At 37.0% G+C, this 21,985-nt stretch overlaps 2 protein-coding genes across 2 annotated transcripts; both read right to left on the bottom strand.

Annotated features, from left to right (window-relative positions):
- Nucleotides 1-529: 529 nt before the first annotated feature.
- LOC140046588 (piggyBac transposable element-derived protein 2-like) lies at nucleotides 530-5,949 on the bottom strand. Its single transcript, XM_072091282.1, has 4 exons — nucleotides 4,789-5,949; nucleotides 4,029-4,633; nucleotides 1,588-1,737; nucleotides 530-1,149 (listed from the first exon to the last, which is right to left on the bottom strand). Exons 1-4 carry the CDS (start codon nucleotides 5,232-5,234, stop codon nucleotides 530-532), a joined length of 1,821 nt encoding a protein of 606 aa, XP_071947383.1. The 5' UTR covers nucleotides 5,235-5,949.
- Nucleotides 5,950-19,864: 13,915 nt separating this feature from the next.
- On the bottom strand, nucleotides 19,865-20,873 carry LOC140046587 (uncharacterized). Its single transcript, XM_072091281.1, has 2 exons — nucleotides 20,298-20,873; nucleotides 19,865-20,217 (listed from the first exon to the last, which is right to left on the bottom strand). Exons 1-2 carry the CDS (start codon nucleotides 20,782-20,784, stop codon nucleotides 19,865-19,867), a joined length of 840 nt encoding a protein of 279 aa, XP_071947382.1. The 5' UTR covers nucleotides 20,785-20,873.
- Between the last annotated feature and the right edge of the window lie 1,112 nt (nucleotides 20,874-21,985).

The following is a 21,985-nucleotide window of genomic DNA, read 5'->3' as shown; positions in this document are numbered from 1 at the left end:
AACACAGGATTTAACACCAGGCATTCTAGGCAGCATTATCACTTTCTGCATATCGACAGAACATACTGCTTCAATGTGGTCTTTCTTTCTCTTGTGAATACCATTTTCTAGCAACCTTTGCTCTTTCTACATGTATCTTCCACATGCTACACACTGGACAGTTTGGATCCTCACCATCATGGGATGCGTTGTCTTTATGATGGTCAAACTCCAGGCATACCTCGCACTCTTCCTCTCCTAATTTTGCAAAACTATTGTTCATGCCTTTCAATGTTCTCCTATAAAATTCTAGGCCACATGCTGTGCTTCGCATTGAAATCATCATACATGTTGCACATCTTCAACTCAGGTGGCAAATACCTTCGAAGAGGCGCATGTTCACATCTGTAGTGACTTACCGCTGGGTTATGAGATAGTATATGATCCTTTACGAGGTTGACATCGCTACTATCAATCTTATTATATGGTTCATGCTTTCCTCTTCTATCACAGGATGTTGTTATGTCACCGATAAGTGCGTTGTTGAGTGTTACAGTGATAATTTTGTCAGACTTGTGTGCAGGAAAAACACCTTGCAAACAAATACATCGCATCCTTCGCTGTTGGGAAGCTTGTAGACTCTTGTATGCTTACGCCTTCCATGACTCTCAGGCCGTTTATTCATCCGACTAGGCTCTATAACCTTAATGTGAGAATATAGCCATGCACGTCGCATTGAATAAGGCTGTTTCCAAAATTGATGATGGATGTCACTGCGTCTTTCTTCTGGTATTGTCATTAAACATTTTTTGGAGCAATTACATGGAGCCAACATCTGATATTTCAGTGTGTTTCGATCTATCAACTCTGTTTCTTTGGTTGATTCTTGTGTGTTGCCATCAATTTCATCAATCAATTTAGTTGGGTGGTCATTTGCAATATCAATTGGTGCTATTTCTACATGGACCTGTTGAATAGGTGTGGTAGGTGTGGTAGGTCCATTAGGTGATTGTTCATTTAATTGAGACGTATCCATGTCTATCGTGGAAGAAGTCGGAGAGTTGAAAGAGTATGACTCTGATGTTACCGTGCTGTCTTGAGAAATGTTCATGTCTATTGTGGAGTATGAAGCACGAATACGTGTCATTAACATAGCTTTAACTTGCTTCTCTGTAAATGAATGCCAGTTATACAGAAATCAACACAGCTATGAACATAGACATTATGCTCTAATGACCTAAGTATTTCTTGGAAGTATGTTTTAGAGCATTGCTGTTCTCTAACAAAAGCATTGAAAAATCTGTTAAAAGATGAGTGACACGACAAATATAAACAAATAATAGCAGAACAATCAATAATGTATCAACATTAGCATTAGCTTGCCGGCTTCATGACAAATTCTACTTCTTCTTCTATCGAACGGCAAATGGGAATGGCATACAGCACACTTGGTAGGTAGGTGGTGATAAGTAGCGGTTTTAATCATTGTAATGTTTGTGGAAGAGTGGAAAATTGCCATTAAACTGTAGGATTTGTTGTATTTTATCCATGGAAAGCTACAAAAATTTCCTTTCGTTTCATCCAATCTCCTTGTTCTATGGATTATACCCCTGTTGGTGCATTCCGGAACAAGGCAGCCTTCATCCAGCTTGGCCTTCTTTATAATGCCAGCATGGTCCGTTTCACTCCATTTTCTATGATGGTTCAACATGCAGTCAGTTGAACTAACATCAAACTGTTGCTTCAAATTTTGTACCACTGTATGATGGTGTGGCAAAGCATTTGCAATGTGCCGAAATTTGACAACCACAACTTTTACATAGACCACTTTTCCGCAAAGGCCGTGTTGTAATACAATTACTTATTTTAAGGCATTAAATTACCTTTTTAATTTAGCATTTTCAGTCTTCTTGCCATTCACCGAAATAGAATATTTATGTACAATTAGATTAGGAGAGGGGTCCCAGTTGCATAGGCATAAATTAGACTAGGCCTAGTTTAGGCTAGACCTCCTTAGACCTAATACTTTTTTCCATACCTTATGCTAGTACTGTTTGGCCTACTCTAGCCTCCAGCTATGCCCTTAGGCCTAGATTAAAGAAGGGTGCAGGTCAAGTTGGCCCTAAACCGTCTCGGCCAAAGTCAAGTCGGCCCCACGTCAACTCGGCCTCAAGTCAACTCGGGCTCAAGTCAACTCGGCCTCACGTCAACTCGGCTAAAAACCAATCGGTCAACTCGGCCACAATAAAATATGGAACGCAAAAAGTGCTTAATATTATGATTCTTACTATGATTTGCGTTTAAAAAAAAGAGGAATCCCCTGGTCAGTGAAAACACGTAGCAGTTGTAGATATCGAAAAAGCTGCCAAAGGCGCAGGGAGGCGCAGCTACGAGTTGTTTTCAATTGTGCAATTTGAAATTTTACGTAAATAAAGGAAAGTTGGTGAAATCATTCCTATTTTTTTTGCTAAATATATTATTGTCTAAATATTAATATTCATTAACCCATTGACCCCTAAGTTTATTTTGCTCCCCCGGGACCTAAAAAGCATATGTCACATAATTAATCATAACTTTTTTTCTAGAGACACAAACTCAATGAAGTAAAAAAGAAAAATAATGCCAAGGACATTTTCTTTTCAAATATGTAATCAAATTTATGTTATGACTTACGATGGCGGATTCTGGATTATGCAAATTTATGCAAATTTTAGGAAAATTATTTAAAATTTTATCTTTGACTACCAAATGCATGAAATTGCTAAATTATTTATGAATAAAACTAACTTTTTTCATCAGAACCTATTTCTTCTCTTCAAAATAAGACCAAACTTGACCATTATGAATGACCGGTTTCGAAGTTATGAATAAATTAGTAAAATGGTGCGCGAAGTGCGCGCGCGCGTTTTTCACAAGGGTATCAAGTTTCTATATAGGAAAGTAGGTGTCGAAAACTTACATGTATCTTTTTTTTTTGTAGAGCAATTCTATAATGTTATACATCAAAAAAAAGCTTATCACATTTCCTTTTCAAATATGTTATTTATTTTGTTATTATTATGTGTAAATAATTCTTACATGTTATGCAAATAGATGCTAACAATTTGCAACAAAACTCGAATTTTTTACTTCGTTACCCATAATTTCAACGCAAACTGGGCAAAGCTGACTCGCTCTTTCTTTATCACTTATTCTAAAAAGAAACTTGAAGTTGTTTAGCAGTTTGGTACCACAATTGCATAATACAGTATATCATTGATAACAAAATACTGTACTTAGAGCGAAAGGCAAACGACAAAAATAATAAATAAAACGTCAAATTACTTTTTGTATAATTTATTATTCTATACAAAGTACTTACATAACACTGGATTATGAAATGTTCAGTTATAAATGTAAAGTATGCATAATAATTGATACAAAATGTTCAGTATTCACAATTGACGTTTCACATTCATCTTCATGTTGAATTAGCTTGCCATACAGGTACATCAGGTGTAGTACGACGTAACAGGGCCGCCACGAGTAGGCTTCAACATGGCCCCATGTTGTTGTAAAAGTGCGCTGTAGTGTGTTTTACTCACAATTGAAGATGGAGCAGTTCTTCTAACTCAGAAGCCGGACTGTTTCACTATTTTAAAAATAGCTATCAACTCACAAGCCCTCTGACCTCTGAACACTAAAAGAAGACGCTTCCAACTAAAACTATGAGGGAAATGTTCAGTTTTCAATGTTTCTGTGGTGGATTTCGAAACAGTTTCGACCAACATGGTTGCAGAGTGGTGTGTTGTTGCATCTTGCACAACCATAGAAGGTCTCATGTCTTGTTTTGTTTTGAAGACATACACTACAGCGACGCTTCCTTGGAAATTCTGGCCTCAGGTCGACGGGAGTGTGCTGGTGACCTGGGTCTGCGCGTATAGGATGGGATTTGGATCTGAAATAGGATTTGTGAAATATGTCTTTCTGCGGCAGGTCGCGTTTCCGTATGTAGAATGAAGGCGTTGGATATGGAAGTGTCGAATGAATGCCAAAAGAGATGCATATACCAGCGACGCAATTTCCTGTTGACTGCATAGTACGACTTGATTTGATCTGCATGATCTCCCCTCCCATGTATTTGTTGTAGTCTGCGATGGCTTGTGGGCATGGTATGTTGGTACGATTTCCGCGGATATCTATATTACGCATCACGGCCGTTAGGGGTAGATCTCCTGAATGTGCGCTGCTGAGAAAGTAGATTAGTTTTTTGTCATTCCACGCGTATCCGCACATCCCGTCGTCGTGTTTCGCGAAATGAAATTCTCCACGCTCCATGTTTTTTTCATGTTGTTTAAGTTGTTTGAGTGATGGTGAATATCCTTGTCGATCGCGTTGAACAGTTCCGCAGCAATATATCCCGATTCTTTCTTGTAAGTCGCGTAGAAGTGGCATCGATGTAAAAAAGCGGTCGCAGTACAATCTGTAGTTGAGGTTGTGAAGGTCCGGAGTGATAAGGTTGAGAATCACTCTACGTCCGAGATCGCGGTGGTCTGGATTGCCAAATCGTCCCATATAAACAGCGAAGTTGTATACATAACCCGAGATGGAATCCGCGAGTGTCCAAATTTTAAATCCGCGCTTGATTGGCTTCGATGGATCATACTGCTTCCCGCTAGAAGATAAAACAAAATTGTAAAAAATTGTGAGTACAGTATAACATTTTTATTTTTTTACCAATATAATCAATCAAAAAGAGGCAACATGTTTTGATATTATATAATTGTGCATAAATAATATTGATAAATACAGTGAAAAAAAAAAAATTACCTATGCCGTCCTTGAAATATAACCATAGCTTCATCACCAGCAAAATGCTCGTGCAGATTATACTGCACTTGAAATTGCGTGGTAAGGTGGTGAATCACAGGGCGGATCTTGAATAGACGGTCTTGAGCTGGATCTTCTGGAGCTTCATTGTTGTTGTTGAAGTGCAAATTCCGTAGAATCCAGAAGAACCGGTCACGAGGCATGATGTTGGCCAAGGACGCATCATGGAAGAACGCAAGCGTCGACCAGATGTGCTCAAGTACCGTCAGTCCCTTGATGGAAATCATCACCACCATACCAAAAAAGGCTTGAAGCTCCCTGGCTGTCAGCTCCACAAATTGGGTTCCGGGCTTCCTCTGCGTAAAGTAAAGATTGGTCTGGTCCACTATCATCTGCAAGAGAATTTGGTTGAAAAAAAGAGTGAAAAAATCGATTGGTGTTGACATGACCCCATACCTCCCCAAATACCCGGGTACGTGGCCCCCGAAAGGTCAAACAGGGAAGCCAGATGGCTCGTCCATACGATGCCATCCATCAAGCTCCTCCTGACGTCTCTGGCGCTCCAGAGCCGCTCTCCCACCACGTCCTCTCGGGGCACGGGCTCCTCTCCCTCTATCCTCATCTCCCCGTCCTACTCCAACCCCACCTAGACCCGGGTCTACTCGCCCTCTACCTACATGGCCTCTTCTACCTACACCCTCCCCCCCGACCCCCAATGCCACCAATACGGGCCCTCTTGCTCCCAAGGGGACCACCAACTGTGGCTGGGTTCAGGCCACTGGTGGAAGGCCTATCACCACCAGAAGAGCCTGACCCATTTGGGGTTACCTCCATATCTGTCTCGTCCTCCTCTTCTTCTAATTCCCCCTCCTCGTAGACGGACTTGTCCGATGATGACCATATAGGCCTATCATCGGGAGCGGCCTCGGGAGCAGGACCGTCGTCGTCGCCGCTGTTTGAGTCGGACGAATCCTCATCGCTTTCACTGGGAATGTAAAAAAAATCATCCCGAAAGCGACTTGGAATTCGCCTTTCTCGCACAGGGCGTTTCTTGGGTGCTTGTTCCGCCATCTCCGATGTGTAGCTTGCAGAAAATTAGACGAAAATACGCCGAAAACTTATGAAACCAAAGAAAGTTTGGTATCAAAATGTTTGTCAAAGGCTATGCTTCAACAAACAGACCGTTGCGCAGAGTTTCAAAAAATATTTCATGCCCATAATGCAACTGACATGTCAGGGTTCATATTACAGAGCAAAGGTAAACAAAATGGCGGTGCACTCGGAGGACACGGCTACGAATTTGCTCCGTAGAAGAATTTTACACGGAAATAAGACGATTTAGACACCACAACTGATACATAATCTTCATTTATTATATATTTATTATATACAAGCTTCAAAATAGTGATTATTACAAATAATGATGGATTTTAGACGATTTTACGTTGTATGTTTACAATAAAACGCCCGTCGCGTTTCGAACAGCGTGCTTCGAAAAACGGTTATGTTTTCGAATTTATTTTCGAACTCGCTTCAACAATATTTTTTATATATTTGGAAGCATATTTAAAAAAAAAAAATTGTGAGTATTTTGCATAATTTGTTGTCACGTTTCATGCACAACAAACTGCGCATTTAAATTCGGTTTACTTTTTTTTTGTTGACAATTTGTTTACAATGACCTTGACTTTTCACCTCATGAGCGCTTTAAGCGCTTATCGGGGTGAATCGGTTAAAAGTCAGAATTATTTATAGTTAAAAAATTGTGAAGATATATTATTTTATCAATCCCCTTTATTTGCATTTTTTGCGTTCCATACTTTAACGGGGCCGAGTTGACCGATTATTTTTTGGCCGAGTTGACGTGAGGCCGAGTTGACTTGGGGCCGAGTTGACTTAGGGCCGACTTGACTTTGGCCGAGACGGTTTAGGGCCGACTTGGATCGAAATCGTAAAGAATTAAACATTTCTACATTTCATTGGTTATTTCTAATATTTAATTAGGTGCAAAGTTGTTCATAATTTTAAACATAATTTACAATCGTTGATCCATATTCATCCATTTAAGGCTTGCAGAGCTTGTGTACTAGAGTCACTTCTTGATCTGTTTGTAATCATTTTTGGTGCCCGGTTTTGAAGACTTTGAATTTGATTTGAGCGACCCCAAACAACGTGGCAATATTCAAGATGTGGAGCCATGAGGGATTTATATAGTTTAGATTGAACATCAATTGGAAGAATGTTGCTAGTCTTTTTTAGATAGTACAAGCTCTGCAATGCCTTAGATTTGACATGATTAATTTGTGAGGACCAAGAAAGATTCAAGAATTACAGCAAGATGTTTGCATTGATTAACACGAGTGATAGGCTCCCCATCAATGTTTATGTAAATTAGATATGTTTGATATTTTTTGTCTTGAGCCTATTGTCATGTATTCAGTTTTCTTAACATTTAAACTAAGTATATTATATGGGTGATTCTATGAGGTAGGATCATAAAGTGTGACATAAATGTCAAAATTTCAAAACTACCATAATGCAACTTTACATACATTTTAATTCAGGTAATTCATTATAGATTTAAACTCTAAAAATGTGTTTTATGTTACTCTAACAAATAAAATTTTATTAGAGTCGAAAATATACCACCGCTGTAAAAAATACCACCACCACATTATATACATTTATGTAAACTTGTTGTGATTAAAATATCAGAACAATATTTATTTTAGCAAAAATGACGGTAACTATAATATTTTATGTCTTACTATAGCACAGTTTTTTTAATCATTTTAAAAATATTTTTTTAAAGGTTTTTAATGTTGCAACTTTTTTTCCCAATTAAACAAAACAGCAATTAAATTATTAATATACAATGAGGTTTAAATGGATTATTTTGTATTTTAGTATCATTTGTCTATTGGTATGCTATAATAACATTTGACAGCTGCATTTTTGACACAAAAAAATACACAAACAGGAGTGAGTAATTTTATATTTTTAACACAGGAGAAAAAAGTTTAACTTACTGGCATTTGATATTGAAAAAAAAATCCTTGCTTCGTCCTGGCTGTGACGATGGTGATGACAGTGCTACAAATAACAAACAATCTTTGTTATTCTAAGTAATTGGATGCCAAAGCAATTAAGGCAAGAAGAACACTGTATACCATATATTCATAAAATTGACATGGGCATATTGGTCATTTGTTCAATTGCTTTTTATTGTAGAATGTCTTCTTTCTATGATATAAATCACAATTGACCTCAAAATGTTCCACATACTATGTGCTTGTTACTAAGAAAAATATTAATTTTAAAAAACAGTTTGATCTCGCCTGATATGAGGCCTTTATGATTCAAATATTTCATATTAACAACCCATATACCGTTTTGTCCATTTTTAAAATATTTTTTGGAAAATTCCATGGGTTTATTCACTTTGTTATTTCCATTAATATTACATTTAGATCAACAATTCGTGTCACTTCTATACCAACAACAAACTAGATAAAACTAATCTAATTTGTTTATTGAAACAAATTTTTTTTTTTTTTCAATATACCATCAAGTAATTCTCAATAAAAGTACTGAGAAACAATTTACAAACATGCATTAAAAAAGTTATAAAACAGAATGATGAAATTTAGATTATCAACTACCCTCACATGTTGGCATGACATTCATATTGCAAACTATATTCTCATATTGAATGTACCAGCACAATGATATCAGACAAAGCCATTGTCCACAATTGTCTGTTTAAACCATATTGTACATCCCTGTTAAAATTATAAAAACAGAATTAGCTTCTTTGTATTAAACTAATTACTAATTACTGACTCATGTGTAACTGAATATCTGTGAAAGTGAAGTCAGTATGATGTCTTGATGGCATTTACATTACCGTATATTTCAATTGCCTATTTTTTAATTAATTAATGTATGCGCATACTTACAAAAATGGCCACAAGATTCTCCTTTACTTTCTCCTCACAAACATTTCATTTCTTGTAACAGTCTAGCTGTTTAATCAGGGAGGTGTTCACTTCCCTGGTTTAATCGAATTTCAAATTATTTGGCATATGTTCGTACTGTTCAAGCTGTTATCTAACTTATCAGTGAAAACTTCCTCACATATCGTAAACAAATTCAATCAGCTGAACAGATGGAACTGTGAGTCCTCCAAAATCACTTTTCGTGGTGTCGTAAGCTTTAAAATGTGCGAATAGCAGAGATCGGTCGTTGCAACAAGGTTGTGTAGCCAAAAGCTGTTTGGCATTGTTCACAAGAACCAATCACCTCTTGACTGATAAGAACCTTTCTACTTAAATATTCAGGAATAAACGCCATTGTGTTTTCCTCAGACAGACTTACAGTAACATAGCACTGGTTCATCTGGTTAACAACACTGACAAGAGTCACATTTCACATTTGCTGACTTGTCTCTTTGTGATAGGAATGTTAATGTCAGCACTTGTCAGTTTTCCAAGAGATGTGTAGGTCAAAACTCCTGCTGCTACAGTGTGGCTTAATACTTGTGAGGCTTTTTTGACACTCATCTTGGTGAAACTTGTCAGATCAAAATGGTTGTTGGTCAACTTCGGTGCCATGCTAATTGACAATAGGGCATTCCGATTCGAAGAAGTCTTGAATGTATTGCCACTTAGCTTGTTTTTTTTGTTGTTCCGGCATCGTCCACAAAGTTAACTGGGTAATTTAGCAATGTTGTTCTTGTGTTTTTGAGGAGGTGTGGATGATCATAATTAAAATGTATCTTGTTGTTAAACATTTTGTATGGCGTCTCATGTGTTGTGTTAAGATTACACGCACTATGGTCGCAAACTACTACCTTTGGATTCATCAACTTTTCTATGCACTGACTGAGCAGAACTTCATTTTTTTCAGCTGGTACAGTAGTATCCAATAGGCTGCTTCTAGTGGCTCAGCACGCCTTGAGCAATGAAAACAAGGGCATGGTTCGCTTCTCTGGTTGTTCTTCCCAAAGAACCGTAGACCTCAACCGACCACTTCCTAAAACAAACATCGTTTATGACTCAAATGTTTATGTTATACAATGTAAGTAAGAAAATTATTTTACTCCTCCATGGTTGCAATACATAAATTAAATAAATATATAAGTAAATAACTCGTCTCACACAAGAAATTGTCGTTAATTGCTATTACTAGTGTTTTCCCATTTTCTTCCATGAAATTGCAGACGCGATCTCCAGCCTGTAAATTCTGTGGCGCTTTAAATACCGAACTTAAAGCATCTTCTTATAGTTGGTTCCCTGGTTAAGACCTTCTCTACCCAGTGTTTATATACCCAGTGTTTGATATTATACCCTTCTTGACCAAGCACTGTTGGTTATTTTCTTCCTGTACAATATCGCAAGTGGGGTTGGCGGCCATTTCAAAATGGCCGCCATTTTGGACAAAATTGTTTAAAATATTGTAAGTTTATGACATTAAAAGATGTTATCGAAATAGAAATTCAATTATAAAGGTAACAATAAATGTTCAAATAATATTTCACATCATTTTTGTAACTGAACAATCCAAAATGCTTGCCATTATGCCTAAAATGGCTGCCATTTTATCAAATACGGCCACCATTTAATCGAAAATGGTCACATCAATCAAATATTTGAAAAAAAAATTTTATTGACATATATTTGGTAAAAATTGTATATGTTGTAGAATAGACATCACTATATCCAAGAAGTATTTGCTCTTTTTTTTTCATACGCAAAGGGGGTTGGCAGCCGTTTTATCGAAAATGGTCACATAATCAATCGAATACTTTTTTAAAACTTTGATTTTATTCAAGTTTAGTTGGCTGGAAGTCTTCAATTTTAAGATGAAAATTACTACATATGTTTGTAAAGTATGTGGATCAAACAAATGCTCTACACCACTTTGGTATGTTGTGACAGTGGACAGCTGTATTTTTTTTTTTCTTCTTTGGTCAAGTTGCGTCTCTTGTACCCGAGCCTGTAATGGAATAGAACATGTTAATTTAGTAGCATTTGGCAATGGCTGAACAGCCTGAACCGATGTACCATGAAATTCTTGTGACATTTGTGACTATCTAACGGCAATGTATTGTGATTTTTTATCAATGTTATCTATTGAGACAATTATAAATGCATTAGGTCAAAATGGTTTATTAGTCATTTCCAATTCTGCAACATGTGGTTGATATCTGAAAAATGATGTATCTTTAGACACACAAATTCAAAACTGTGCCAAGAGACCTAAGCACTTTGCTGATGAGTTTGTAAACTTGTCAACAACATCAGTAATAAGCATGTGAAATGGTAAATACGCCTAAAAGTGTGTTGAGGTATTGAGTATCCCATTTGAATGACATATCTGTATACAGATTCCAAATCTCTTGTTTATTGAGCGTAATCCTAAAAGAAACTTCCACAAGATTGGATCAAATGATTTAATTAATGATAGAAAATTGACATAGTCAGTGTGATTGCACTTATTACCTACAGACAAAATCTTTGCTTGGTTTGGTATTCTCGTTTGTATATCATCACAATAGATAATTGATGTGATTTAGACTGTGCTTCTAACTCTATCTTTCTGTCCCTCTCTTCTAATTTTCATTTCAATGCATCCTTTTCTGTGTTGTACTCGAATAGTGATTTTAACAAACATTTCTGGACATCAGTGCCATACCGTCTAAGAACTGTTCCTAAACGTTAATTGGCTGTACTACAGTATGAAATGATGCACTCACCTAATGAAGCAAGAATACGTTTCATTAACATAGCCTTAACTTGCTTTCCTGTAAATGAATGAAAGATGAGTGACACGACAAACATAAACAAATAATAGTAGAACAATCAAATGCATTAACATAGTGAATAGGCGTTCATGAACTTTGTTTGCTTGCCGGCTTCATGTCAAATCCTACTTCCTCTTCTATCAAACGGCAAATGGGAATGGCATACAGCACACTTGGTAGGTAGGTGGTGATAAGTAGCGGTTTTAATCGTTGTAATGTTTGTGGAAAATTGCCATCAAACTGTAGGATTTGTTGTATTTTATCCATGGAAAGCTAGAAAAAATTCCTTTCGTTTCATCCCATGTCCTTGTTCTATGGATTATACAACTGTTGGTGCATTCCGGAACAAGGCAGCCTTCATCCAGCTTGGCCTTCTTTATAATGCCAGCATGGTCCGTTTCACTCCATTTTCTATGATGGTTCAACATGCAGTCAGTTGAACTAACATCAAACTGTTGCACCCACATGGACCACCTTTCCGCAACGGCTGTGTTGTAATACAATTACTTATTTTAGGCATTAAATTACCTTTTTAATTTAGCATTTTCAGTCTTCTTGCCACTCACCGAAATAGAATATTTATGTACAATTAGATTAGGAGAGGTGTCCCAGTTGCATAGGCATAAATTAGACTAACCCTAGTTTAGGCTAGACCTCCTAGGCCTAATACTTTTTTTTCCATACCTTATGCTAGTACTGTTTAGGCCTACTAGCCTCCAGCTATGCCCTTAGGCCTAGAGTAAAGAATTAAACATTTCTACATTCATTGGTTATCTTACCTACCCAGAGCCTATAGATATGCGCGCCTCTAGTAGTAAAGGCCTTTTATGAAGATAGTAGTATAGTATATAGTAGTGAGGGCGTGTGGCGCAGTGTGTTGGACGTTCGACTACCGATCGTCAGACCTAGGTTCGAATCCAACTCTCGCCGCATTGCTTGTATCCGTAGGCAAGATACTTTACTTACGTTGCCTCTCTCCACCCAGGTGTATAAATGGGTACCCAGTTAGATCTAGACACAACTTTGCGCTGGTTACCGGCTGCATTATGGGAGTATGTTTCCATACGTGTTTGATCCCAAAAAATACTGGGGTAATAATCCTTGTAAAGCGCTTTTGAGCATGATTACTCATGAAAAGGGCGCTATATAAATGTGGTATTATTAGTAGGCTAGCTAATTGTAGGCCCAAGCCCTGAAGCTGAGAAGTTAAAAAAAAAACCTCCACAAACCATTGTTTTTTGCTTTTTAGAAGGCAGCGATCGCCGCCAACTGCTTGCTAACTTCTTGTCTTTCTGGATCCGCCTCCTCCTCCTTGCAAAAAAAAATTGTCAGCGTCTGCATCACCTCAACGATTTCATTCCGATCGATGACATGCCACGGTCCACGTGCCTCTGGGCCTATGTTCACTCTCTCCAATATATCACTAGTTTTTCATTAATGCGACAATTTAAAAACACATTTACAAAAGTATTGGTCGACACCATGCGTGTCACCACGGACCTTATTTTCGTTAAATCACAAAAAAATTGTTGAAACTGCAACCTTCGACATGTTGATATATATATATATATATATATATAAGTTCACATTGAGCGCTATGCGTTAGCAGTGCCTTTTATGAAAAACACCCTCTACGACAAAAAACCTTAATTTTTTTTTTTTTAAGTTTTTCAAAAATAGGTGCAACAGAGAATGGCAAACAAGAGGTTTTTTTTAGGCCTTATATAGGCTAGCCAGGCTAAGACTGGTCTACTATACTATGCTAGGTAGGATGGCATACTGGATACTACTACTAGGCCTACTAGCCTATAATAAACCTAGGCCCCAGATAATTCCTAATTACTATACTCTAGGCTAGATTTGGTCTACTGAGGTAGTAGGAAGCATATACCTGTCCTATGCCTAGCCTAGTCTATCTCATGACTTACAATCTGAATAAACAAAAAAGTTTCAAAATGTTACTGTTTATAAGTTAAAATTATTCTTCACATTTCAGGTGGTAGCTTCAGCTTCGATCAATTGACCTTTTAAGGATGTTCGCATTTGCATCTCCAAATTCTGCTGATACTTTTCAATTTTCAAATTATATTAATCGATCTTAAAATCAGCATCACTACTTACCCTAGGCCTAGTCATAAGGGGATATTAAAGAGGATATGATGAATTTTGATTTTATTCTTAAAGTTAACGAAACCCTGTAAAGTATCAACAGTAGCATTTTATTTGTATTGACAGTGACAAAATATATTGAATTAGTTAAATAGATGGATAATAATGTTGCTCTTTTTGCGTTCCATAGAAACAAAATATTGAAATGTAAAATAAGGTTGGTTAACAAATTTAGAGTTAAAATACAAGGCAGGTGCCAAAGAGAACTATTGGTAATCTTAGGTCTTGGGTCTAGTTTAGTAATTCTTCACACAAAACTACAGCTGTATGATGACGTTTATTAATATTTTATCGTAAATACATATATTGCATAAACAGCAAGTAAATTACAATAACTATACTATAATAGTATTTTTTTTATTTTATTTTATTTTATTCAATTTTCATGACAATACATGACAATACAGCAGTGAAGCACCCTGAGGATTGCCGTGCAAAGCACTATCGAGATGGCTCTCCAAATACTGCACTAGAACATATAAGACAAACATATACACAAGATGCTCTACATAGACAAAGACTTATTATTAAGTCTTTGGGAGTGGAGTTGTAAATTGTCATGAGAACTGTGCGAAATGGTATGCCAATTTACTTCACAATTGCCCTACAGGATATAGATGAATCATGGAGGTATAAAAATAGGAGAGAGCTTGAATGTATTATAGCATGGTAACAGGATGTCACCATGGTATTTTTAAAGCCACAGCCTTGTGCGGCGCAGACTTTGTTACCAAGGTCAGCCGCCGCCTCTAGTCGGCCCTCTATTGTAGAGGAGGTGAAAGCCTCAAATATTCACAAACAAACACATACTGGAGCTGTGGCTTGGTGGTTATGATGCTTGGCTACCAATCTAAGGGTCCTGGGTTCATGAGAAAAAAAACCCTGACATATGACAGGACTTGAACCCAGGACCCTTAGATTGGTAGCCACAGCTCCAGTATGTGTTTGTTTGTGAATATTTGAGGCTTTCACCTCCTCTACAATAGAGGGCCGACTAGAGGCGGCGGCTGACCTTGGTAACAAAGTCTGCGCCGCACAAGGCTGTGGCTTTAAAAATACCATGGTGACATCCTGTTACCATGCTATAATACATTCAAGCTCTCTCCTATTTTTATACCTCCATGATTCATCTATATCCTGTAGGGCAATTGTGAAGTAAATTGGCATACCATTTCGCACAGTTCTCACAAAGAACTCTTTCCGCCATAACAACCTTCTATTAATTGCACCCTGTTGTCTTTTTGACATTTGATTAATGTCTTAAAACTTGTTAGTGGCATGTTTCCAGCTTCTGCAAAAAAATATTTTGTTTTCAGTAGTTTCCTGCATGCTTCTTCAGCTATAATAATATGCTTTTTTTAAACACGAAATCTTGGCTCAACTATCAGTTGTTTTTCCGCAAGGCCGTGTATAAAAACAAAAAGTTTACAAACAAAAATCTTAACACAATACATTATACTGAAATATAAATACTAATAAACAATCTTAACTACTGTTTTTGATGTTCAATTATGCTTAAAAATAACTAATGAATAGATTAAAAATAAAACTGGCAGAGATATGTTTCCATTAAAATACACATTATATCTTTACAAAGTTGTCATATTTTATTTTTAAAATAAAGAAATGGTTTGGCAATTTTTAAGATCATCATTAATTTAATTCCACATATTTGCACCTCTATATATGATAAACTTTCTTTTTATAATTAGTTCTTGGTTTTAACAGTGTTAATATTGGGTTACGGTAGTTCTTATCATAATAATTATTTCTATATTTAATTAGGTGCAGAGTTGTTCATAATTTTAAACATAATGTACAATCGTTGATCCAAATTCATCCATTTAAGGCCTTGCAGAGCTTGTGTACTAGAGTCACTTCTTGATTTGTTTGGAATCATTTTTGGTGCCCGGTTTTGAAGAATTTGGAGCGTTTTACTTTGAATTTGATTTGAGCGACCCCAAACAACATGGCAATATTCAAGATGTGGAGCCATGAGGGATTTATATAGTTTAGATTGAACATCAATTGGAAGAATGTTGCTAGTCTTTTTTAGATAGTACAAGCTCTGCAATGCCTTGGATTTGACATGATTAATTTGTGAGGACCAAGAAAGATTCAAGAATTACAGCAAGATGTTTGCATTGATTAACACGAGTGATAGGCTCCCCATCAATGTTAATGTAAATTAGATATGTTAGATATGTATATATTTTTTGTCTTGAGTCTATTATCATGTCATTAACATTAGCCATACGGCTCTCTGGACCTCGTTCATTCCTGTTCCCCGTGTTAACCCTCCTGTACATTTTAATGAGCGCATCAGAACTTGCTCAATTAAGAGGTCATTTGCAAGTCCTGCTCAGTACCGCTTGCTTCTACGAACGACAAATCCTCCTGATGTAAACGTATCAAACACTCTCTTGTTACTTTTCTCTAACTGTACCATGTTTTGAACATACACATATGCGGACTTCACATAGTTGTAATGACCAGAAGCTGCATATACTGGCAAAGCCTCTTGCATTGCTTCTAAATGCAGATGCCAGTCACCAATTCTGTCTGCTTTTTTCAGCTTCTTAATGATGTCAATTACCATTTGGTACTCTAACCAGAGATGGGCAGTCTTCGAAATTGTGTAGAGTTCTTGTCTTCTTTTACACATTTCTTGTTCAATATGTTTCAAGGTTGAGTTGTAGTTTAGTTCTGTTGTTGAAATTTTACCGGTTAAGACGTTCTCCATGACACTTTCTATATCTCCTTTTATATCTTCGTCCAGTCTAACCTGATCAAGCAAAATATTTGATAATGCTTGATCCACAATCATGTGTGCCCGAAAGCAACAACAATCATCCATCAGTCAGAAGAATTACACATAAGAACCATAACATTAATGCTTGCCACTTTTCATACTGTCATGAATTTGTTAGGATGCATTGGTTATTTGATGGTAAAAACGGGTCTAAGTAGTGTACTTGAAGAGATTTATGGTGATAATGCAGTTATTCACATCATGACAGGTAAAGCAAATTCCAGAGACAGTGGTTGATCAAACGTTATGATCGGTGGCTTGTTGTGTTTGATTGCTAAGTTTGATAAAAAGGTTATAGTAGTAGATAGTATGCAATTCATGTCACTTGGGTTTAAATCAATAATTGGGAGAAATACAATTTGATCTCTTGTTAACAAACTGGAATCAAAATGTGCGTGTTGCTTTTCATGAATAAGTTGCATACAACCTGACCAACTTGGTATAGGGTTCTTTAAAATGGATGAAATCTGCCATAAGACATTTGTTTTACATGTTGATAGGTTGATACTGTAGGTGAAAACGCCTTTAACTTCATACTACAATTGAGTAAGTTCCTTGATTCCTGATAGGTTGACATCTTCACATGAGATGCTTTTGATATCTGACTGCTTGAAACAATCATCTCATACACAATTGTGTGACGCTGTGCTGTGGGTGTGAGGCCAACTTTAAAAAATACACTCCTACTAATCGTATGTAACGCGCTAGCGATCAGCAAAACGAACGTACTTTCGTGGCTGGCTGTCGCTCCAATACTCGATCTTTCAGTCTTCTAACCGGAAAAATTACTACCTTTGCCAGGCGCGGATCCAATGTTAGATTGGGTTTTCAAATGTTATGTCACCTGTGTTTTTAACGGTGGAAAATGTACGATCATTTTGCTGATTGCTGTGCAATAAATGGGAGTGTTTTCCAGGCCAACTACTACTACTAGTTGGAGGCGCCATTTATCATGAATTTTATGTGTGAGAGTACCATTTCCGACGATCTAGGGGTGTCATTTACCAAAATTCGCTTCCCCACAGCCCCCACCATGAGGGGGCTGTGGCTCAAGTACTTGGTGTCTCTCTGGAAAGATCAGTCCCTGTTTGCCCCCCCCCCCCCCTGACAAGACCCCTTGTTACGCGGCTGCTTCTGAATATGATGAGCAGAATCTAAGTTAATTTAAAGAATTTATTTATTTTTATTTATTTAATAACAATATTTAACCAGGGTGGCCCAATCAGTCAAAAAGACTGGTCTCCCTTGGGGCCCTGGGTACAATAGTACATTTTTAACTAAAATATAAAAATAACAGTAACACAATAAAACTTAAACTACAGTAATGCCTTAAAGTTACTTTTGAAAACATTTAAATTACTTGACAATTTAGTTTCTTCACTTAATGTGTTAAAAAGATCAGCACCTTTCCATTGAAATGAATGCGTATAGTACTCTGTTCTACATTTTTCCAGGGAAAGTGATTTGCAACTATTACTTGTAAAATGATCATGCTTTTCATTAGAAAATTTAAAATATGATTTAAATTAAGGTATTCGGGTACATCTTCATTTAAACACTAAAGACGATCGTTTGAGATCAAATACATCACAAAGGTTTAACCAACCAAGTGATGTGGATATATCTTTAGAAGGTGTGAGGAAATGTGCATTTAATATTAATCTTGCTCCACGTTTTTGAAGTTTAGTAAGTTTGTCAAGATCATTATCAAAAAGTTTAGACCATACAATACTGCAGTATTCAAAATGCAGTTGAACAAGAGAAAGATAAAGTTGATTTAAAGTTGACTGATTAATAAAAGGTTTAACACGTTTAAGGATGGAAAGAGTTGCTTGCTTGATCTGAAATGGTGGTGCATCTGTACTGCAAGGCCCAATTAAAATGGAGCTATAATTGCTCTAGGCCTTGCGGCTTGGATGATCGATTGGCCAATTGAAGCTACCTTCAAATCACTATCCTTTCCAACAAATAATTTAGTAAAAAAAATCTACTGGGTAAGTAGGCCAAACCGTTTTCCACATAATCTAATGGGTATTCCTTATTATTTGTTATTTTCGACATATTTATATCACATTTGATTAATTTGGCAGCTGCCTCAATTAGTTCTAATTTTTGCTCTTCTATTTCTATGAAATGATTTGATAATTAAACGAGCAGTTTGTTTGTACGTAATTACAGCTTTCCCATTACCTTCTGAAATTATAATATTATTACCATAATGATCGATTAATTTTCTTTTTATGTGTTTTCCAGAATAAGCACAATTACCTTTACAAAACTCTTTCATTTTAATAACTAAATCATTGATGGTTACAAAAAGCTTCTTCACTTTCCTTACTACCAGGTCTTCCTAATTGTAAGCACTGCCCATTATTAGGATACTGCTTTGGAATCTAATAGTATTTATAAAAAGTTAGGTTTTGAATTTGTTTACTATTTTAACCACAGGAAGATTTTTTTTTATTTGTACGGAAGTTGATACTGCACACTTTGTGGTATAAACAGCCTGCACCATAAAGTTCATTTGAAAAAAACTCAATTCTTCCTTTGACATCATGTGCCTAGTCATCGTTTCGAGCTTCACAGCTTCTTATTTGCGTTCGCTTTTTGTTGGTATTCCCTTCTTGGGTATACCAAGTGCTGCTCTAGGGATGGTATATGAAGTTTCCGGATGCCTTCCTACCGAGGCTGATGGTCGTCTAGGAAGGGGAACGGTGTGTGACGTCCCTGATGTTGTTGGGATGTCGTGAGGTGGTGGGTCAATGGTCTTCAGTTTTTTCCATGTTTCGTACATGGGATCCGGCACATCGTACCCTTCTCGAAGCCGACGATGGTATGTGGCAATCAAGTCAGGACCGATGGAGGATTCCAGAGCAAGAAGGGCGGTCTTCGTAGGTGATGATGTTGTTGTTGTTGTTGTTGTTGGTGGTTGTCGTATTGGGGGGGGGGGGGGGGTGGTTGAAGTAGATGCTGGTGTTAATGACGTGTGGTCGTGGTAAACGGTGGAGGGCAGTAACTTGTCGGTGTCAACGGCGGCAGGATTAAATGGATATAAACCACATTTTCGAAATCCAGAAATGGCATTTTTTGATTTTGCGCCCTCTTTCCATGCCTCCGCAAACACCGAAGAGAAGGCTTGCTTGGTGACAACTTGACCAGGATGTTGTATGGTGTACTCGCGTACACAGTTGTACCAAGACGCCTTGACCGACTTGTACACAGCCACATCAAGAGGTTGGATAATGTGACTGGCATGTGACGGTAAGCAGTAAAGAATGATGTCATTTTCTTTAAAAAAAGTCGGCCGTCTCTAAGTTGATGTGCGATACGTGCCCATCCACAAATAAAATAATAGGAAATGGAATGTTAAGTGATCGAACAAAAGGATGAAAATGATTTGTTATGTATTCGTAAAAGATTTCTGAATTCATCCAGCCGGTCTTAGATTTTGCGAAAGACGAATCGGCTGGTGCACCATCAAGGGGGTCATAGGCAAACCGAACACCCGGAAATATGATCAGCGGCGGAATGTATTGCCCTGTTGCATTACATGCACCCACGACCGTGATCTGTTGCCGGGTGGATGCCGTTTGTTGGTAGACATTCTTTGCCCCCTTGGGTGCAATGACCCTCTCGGTCTTCCCTTGGAGAGGGAAGCCGATTTCGTCTGCATTAAAAATTTAAACAGACGACGCGGGTCAGCGAAGACCTCCTCGTTCTTGCTCTCAACCATGTAGTCGGAACACTCCCTGAACCACCTCTGGATCTTATTGACCGTCACATCAGCACGTTCCCTTCCTAGTGTCTCAGGTAGGCGCATCGATAGCTCTGGATGACGACGTAAAAAGTTACGCATCCATCGACGGCCAGGCAAATTATCGACGAAAGGGTTTGGTCTGCCATTGGCATCCAGAAACTTCTTTACAACTCTTTTCATTTCCATCATCGTCCTTCCATATCCAATCTTCGCCATCCCTATCGCCCATCCCACTAGCTGTTCTTCTTCCTTCTTCGATAAAATCGGATCTGGTCCTGGAGTCGATTCGATGGGGGTTCTGCCGCTGACCTTATCCCTAATTGTTGATTTAGGGATGCCATACATTCGAGCAGCTGCCCCATATGACAGCTCCCCCTTTCTTACCCGCCCACAGGCAATACGGACAACCTCCTGGCTGTACTTTCTGTATTTACCGTCTTGTAGTCCAGGCATATCTAAAGTTTAATAACGATGAACGGTTTATTTTTTTAAACTCTTTTTTTTTCACAATACAGTACTAAACACAAATAAACTTGATGACATCGAACAATAAAACGCAACATAAAAACAGTTAAAAATAAATATGCCAAACAACAGCATTAAACAATTAACACTTAGGGTTAAAGAAGCAACTTATCTGTATTGTATACATGAGTGATTTAGATGTTTCAGCATCAGTATGTTCATTGATGTTGTTTCTCTGATGTCCGAATGGATCTTTGATTTTATACGATCCAATCCTAACACGGGAAAATATCTGATGCTACACTCGTTCGAAGGATTCCAATACAAATGATATGCAGTATTGTTAATAACAACAAACAAAAATGATAAGTAATAAACAATGTTTTCTTCGTAAATGTTATATATTTATTGTTAAATATTAAAAAATATAATTTACACTCTGTATAAAATAAACGGTACACATACTGTTATAAGTAAATATTTAAATATAAATACTGTTGAAATTAAAGATGACTGTAGATAACCTTTAAAAAAAAGAAAATTTAATGATTATTTGAATAATGTTTATCACAATAATGTATATTAAGTATGCCAATTAAATAACATTAGTTAGCAGGCCCACACGCACGTGCTTCCGAAATATACCTCACGTACTAATTTTTTAATGTTCTTGATTTAATTCTTGATATAAATCTGTAATAAAAAAAATATAATAATAATAATATTTAATTTTTATATTTATTTAATTTTTTAAATATTTAGGACTATAGCTATTGAATAAAAAACGGTTTTATTGAGTTATATTTGGTTAAAACGCCTAATTAAGATGGCTAAGAAGCATCTAATCACCCAAAACCAGTACATTATAAAAAAAGTATATAGCGCCACCAACCGGGTGAATTTTGAACCCAACTGGGATTTAGTGGCCTGGTATTCGCTCACCCTCCCCTACAATCGGTTGATGACGTAAGCATCAGACGAACAAATTATTTTTGTTTGGCCAGTTATTAAAGACCATATAAATCATAAATTACAAGTATATCTCTTTAAATTTAGATTTTTTGGGCTTTTGCACGTGGCCCATACTCGTTAGCTAATTGCGTAATTAAGAAAAATTCAAGTTTTGTACCTACCTTGACTTGCAAAATATGGTTTTTTGGATTCAAAGTTTTGCTGTACACTGCTTGGA

The sequence above is a fragment of the Antedon mediterranea genome, chromosome 4, assembly GCF_964355755.1.
Source record: "Antedon mediterranea chromosome 4, ecAntMedi1.1, whole genome shotgun sequence".
NCBI lineage: Eukaryota > Metazoa > Echinodermata > Crinoidea > Comatulida > Antedonidae > Antedon > Antedon mediterranea.
This window is presented reverse-complemented; position numbering and strand designations above follow the sequence as displayed.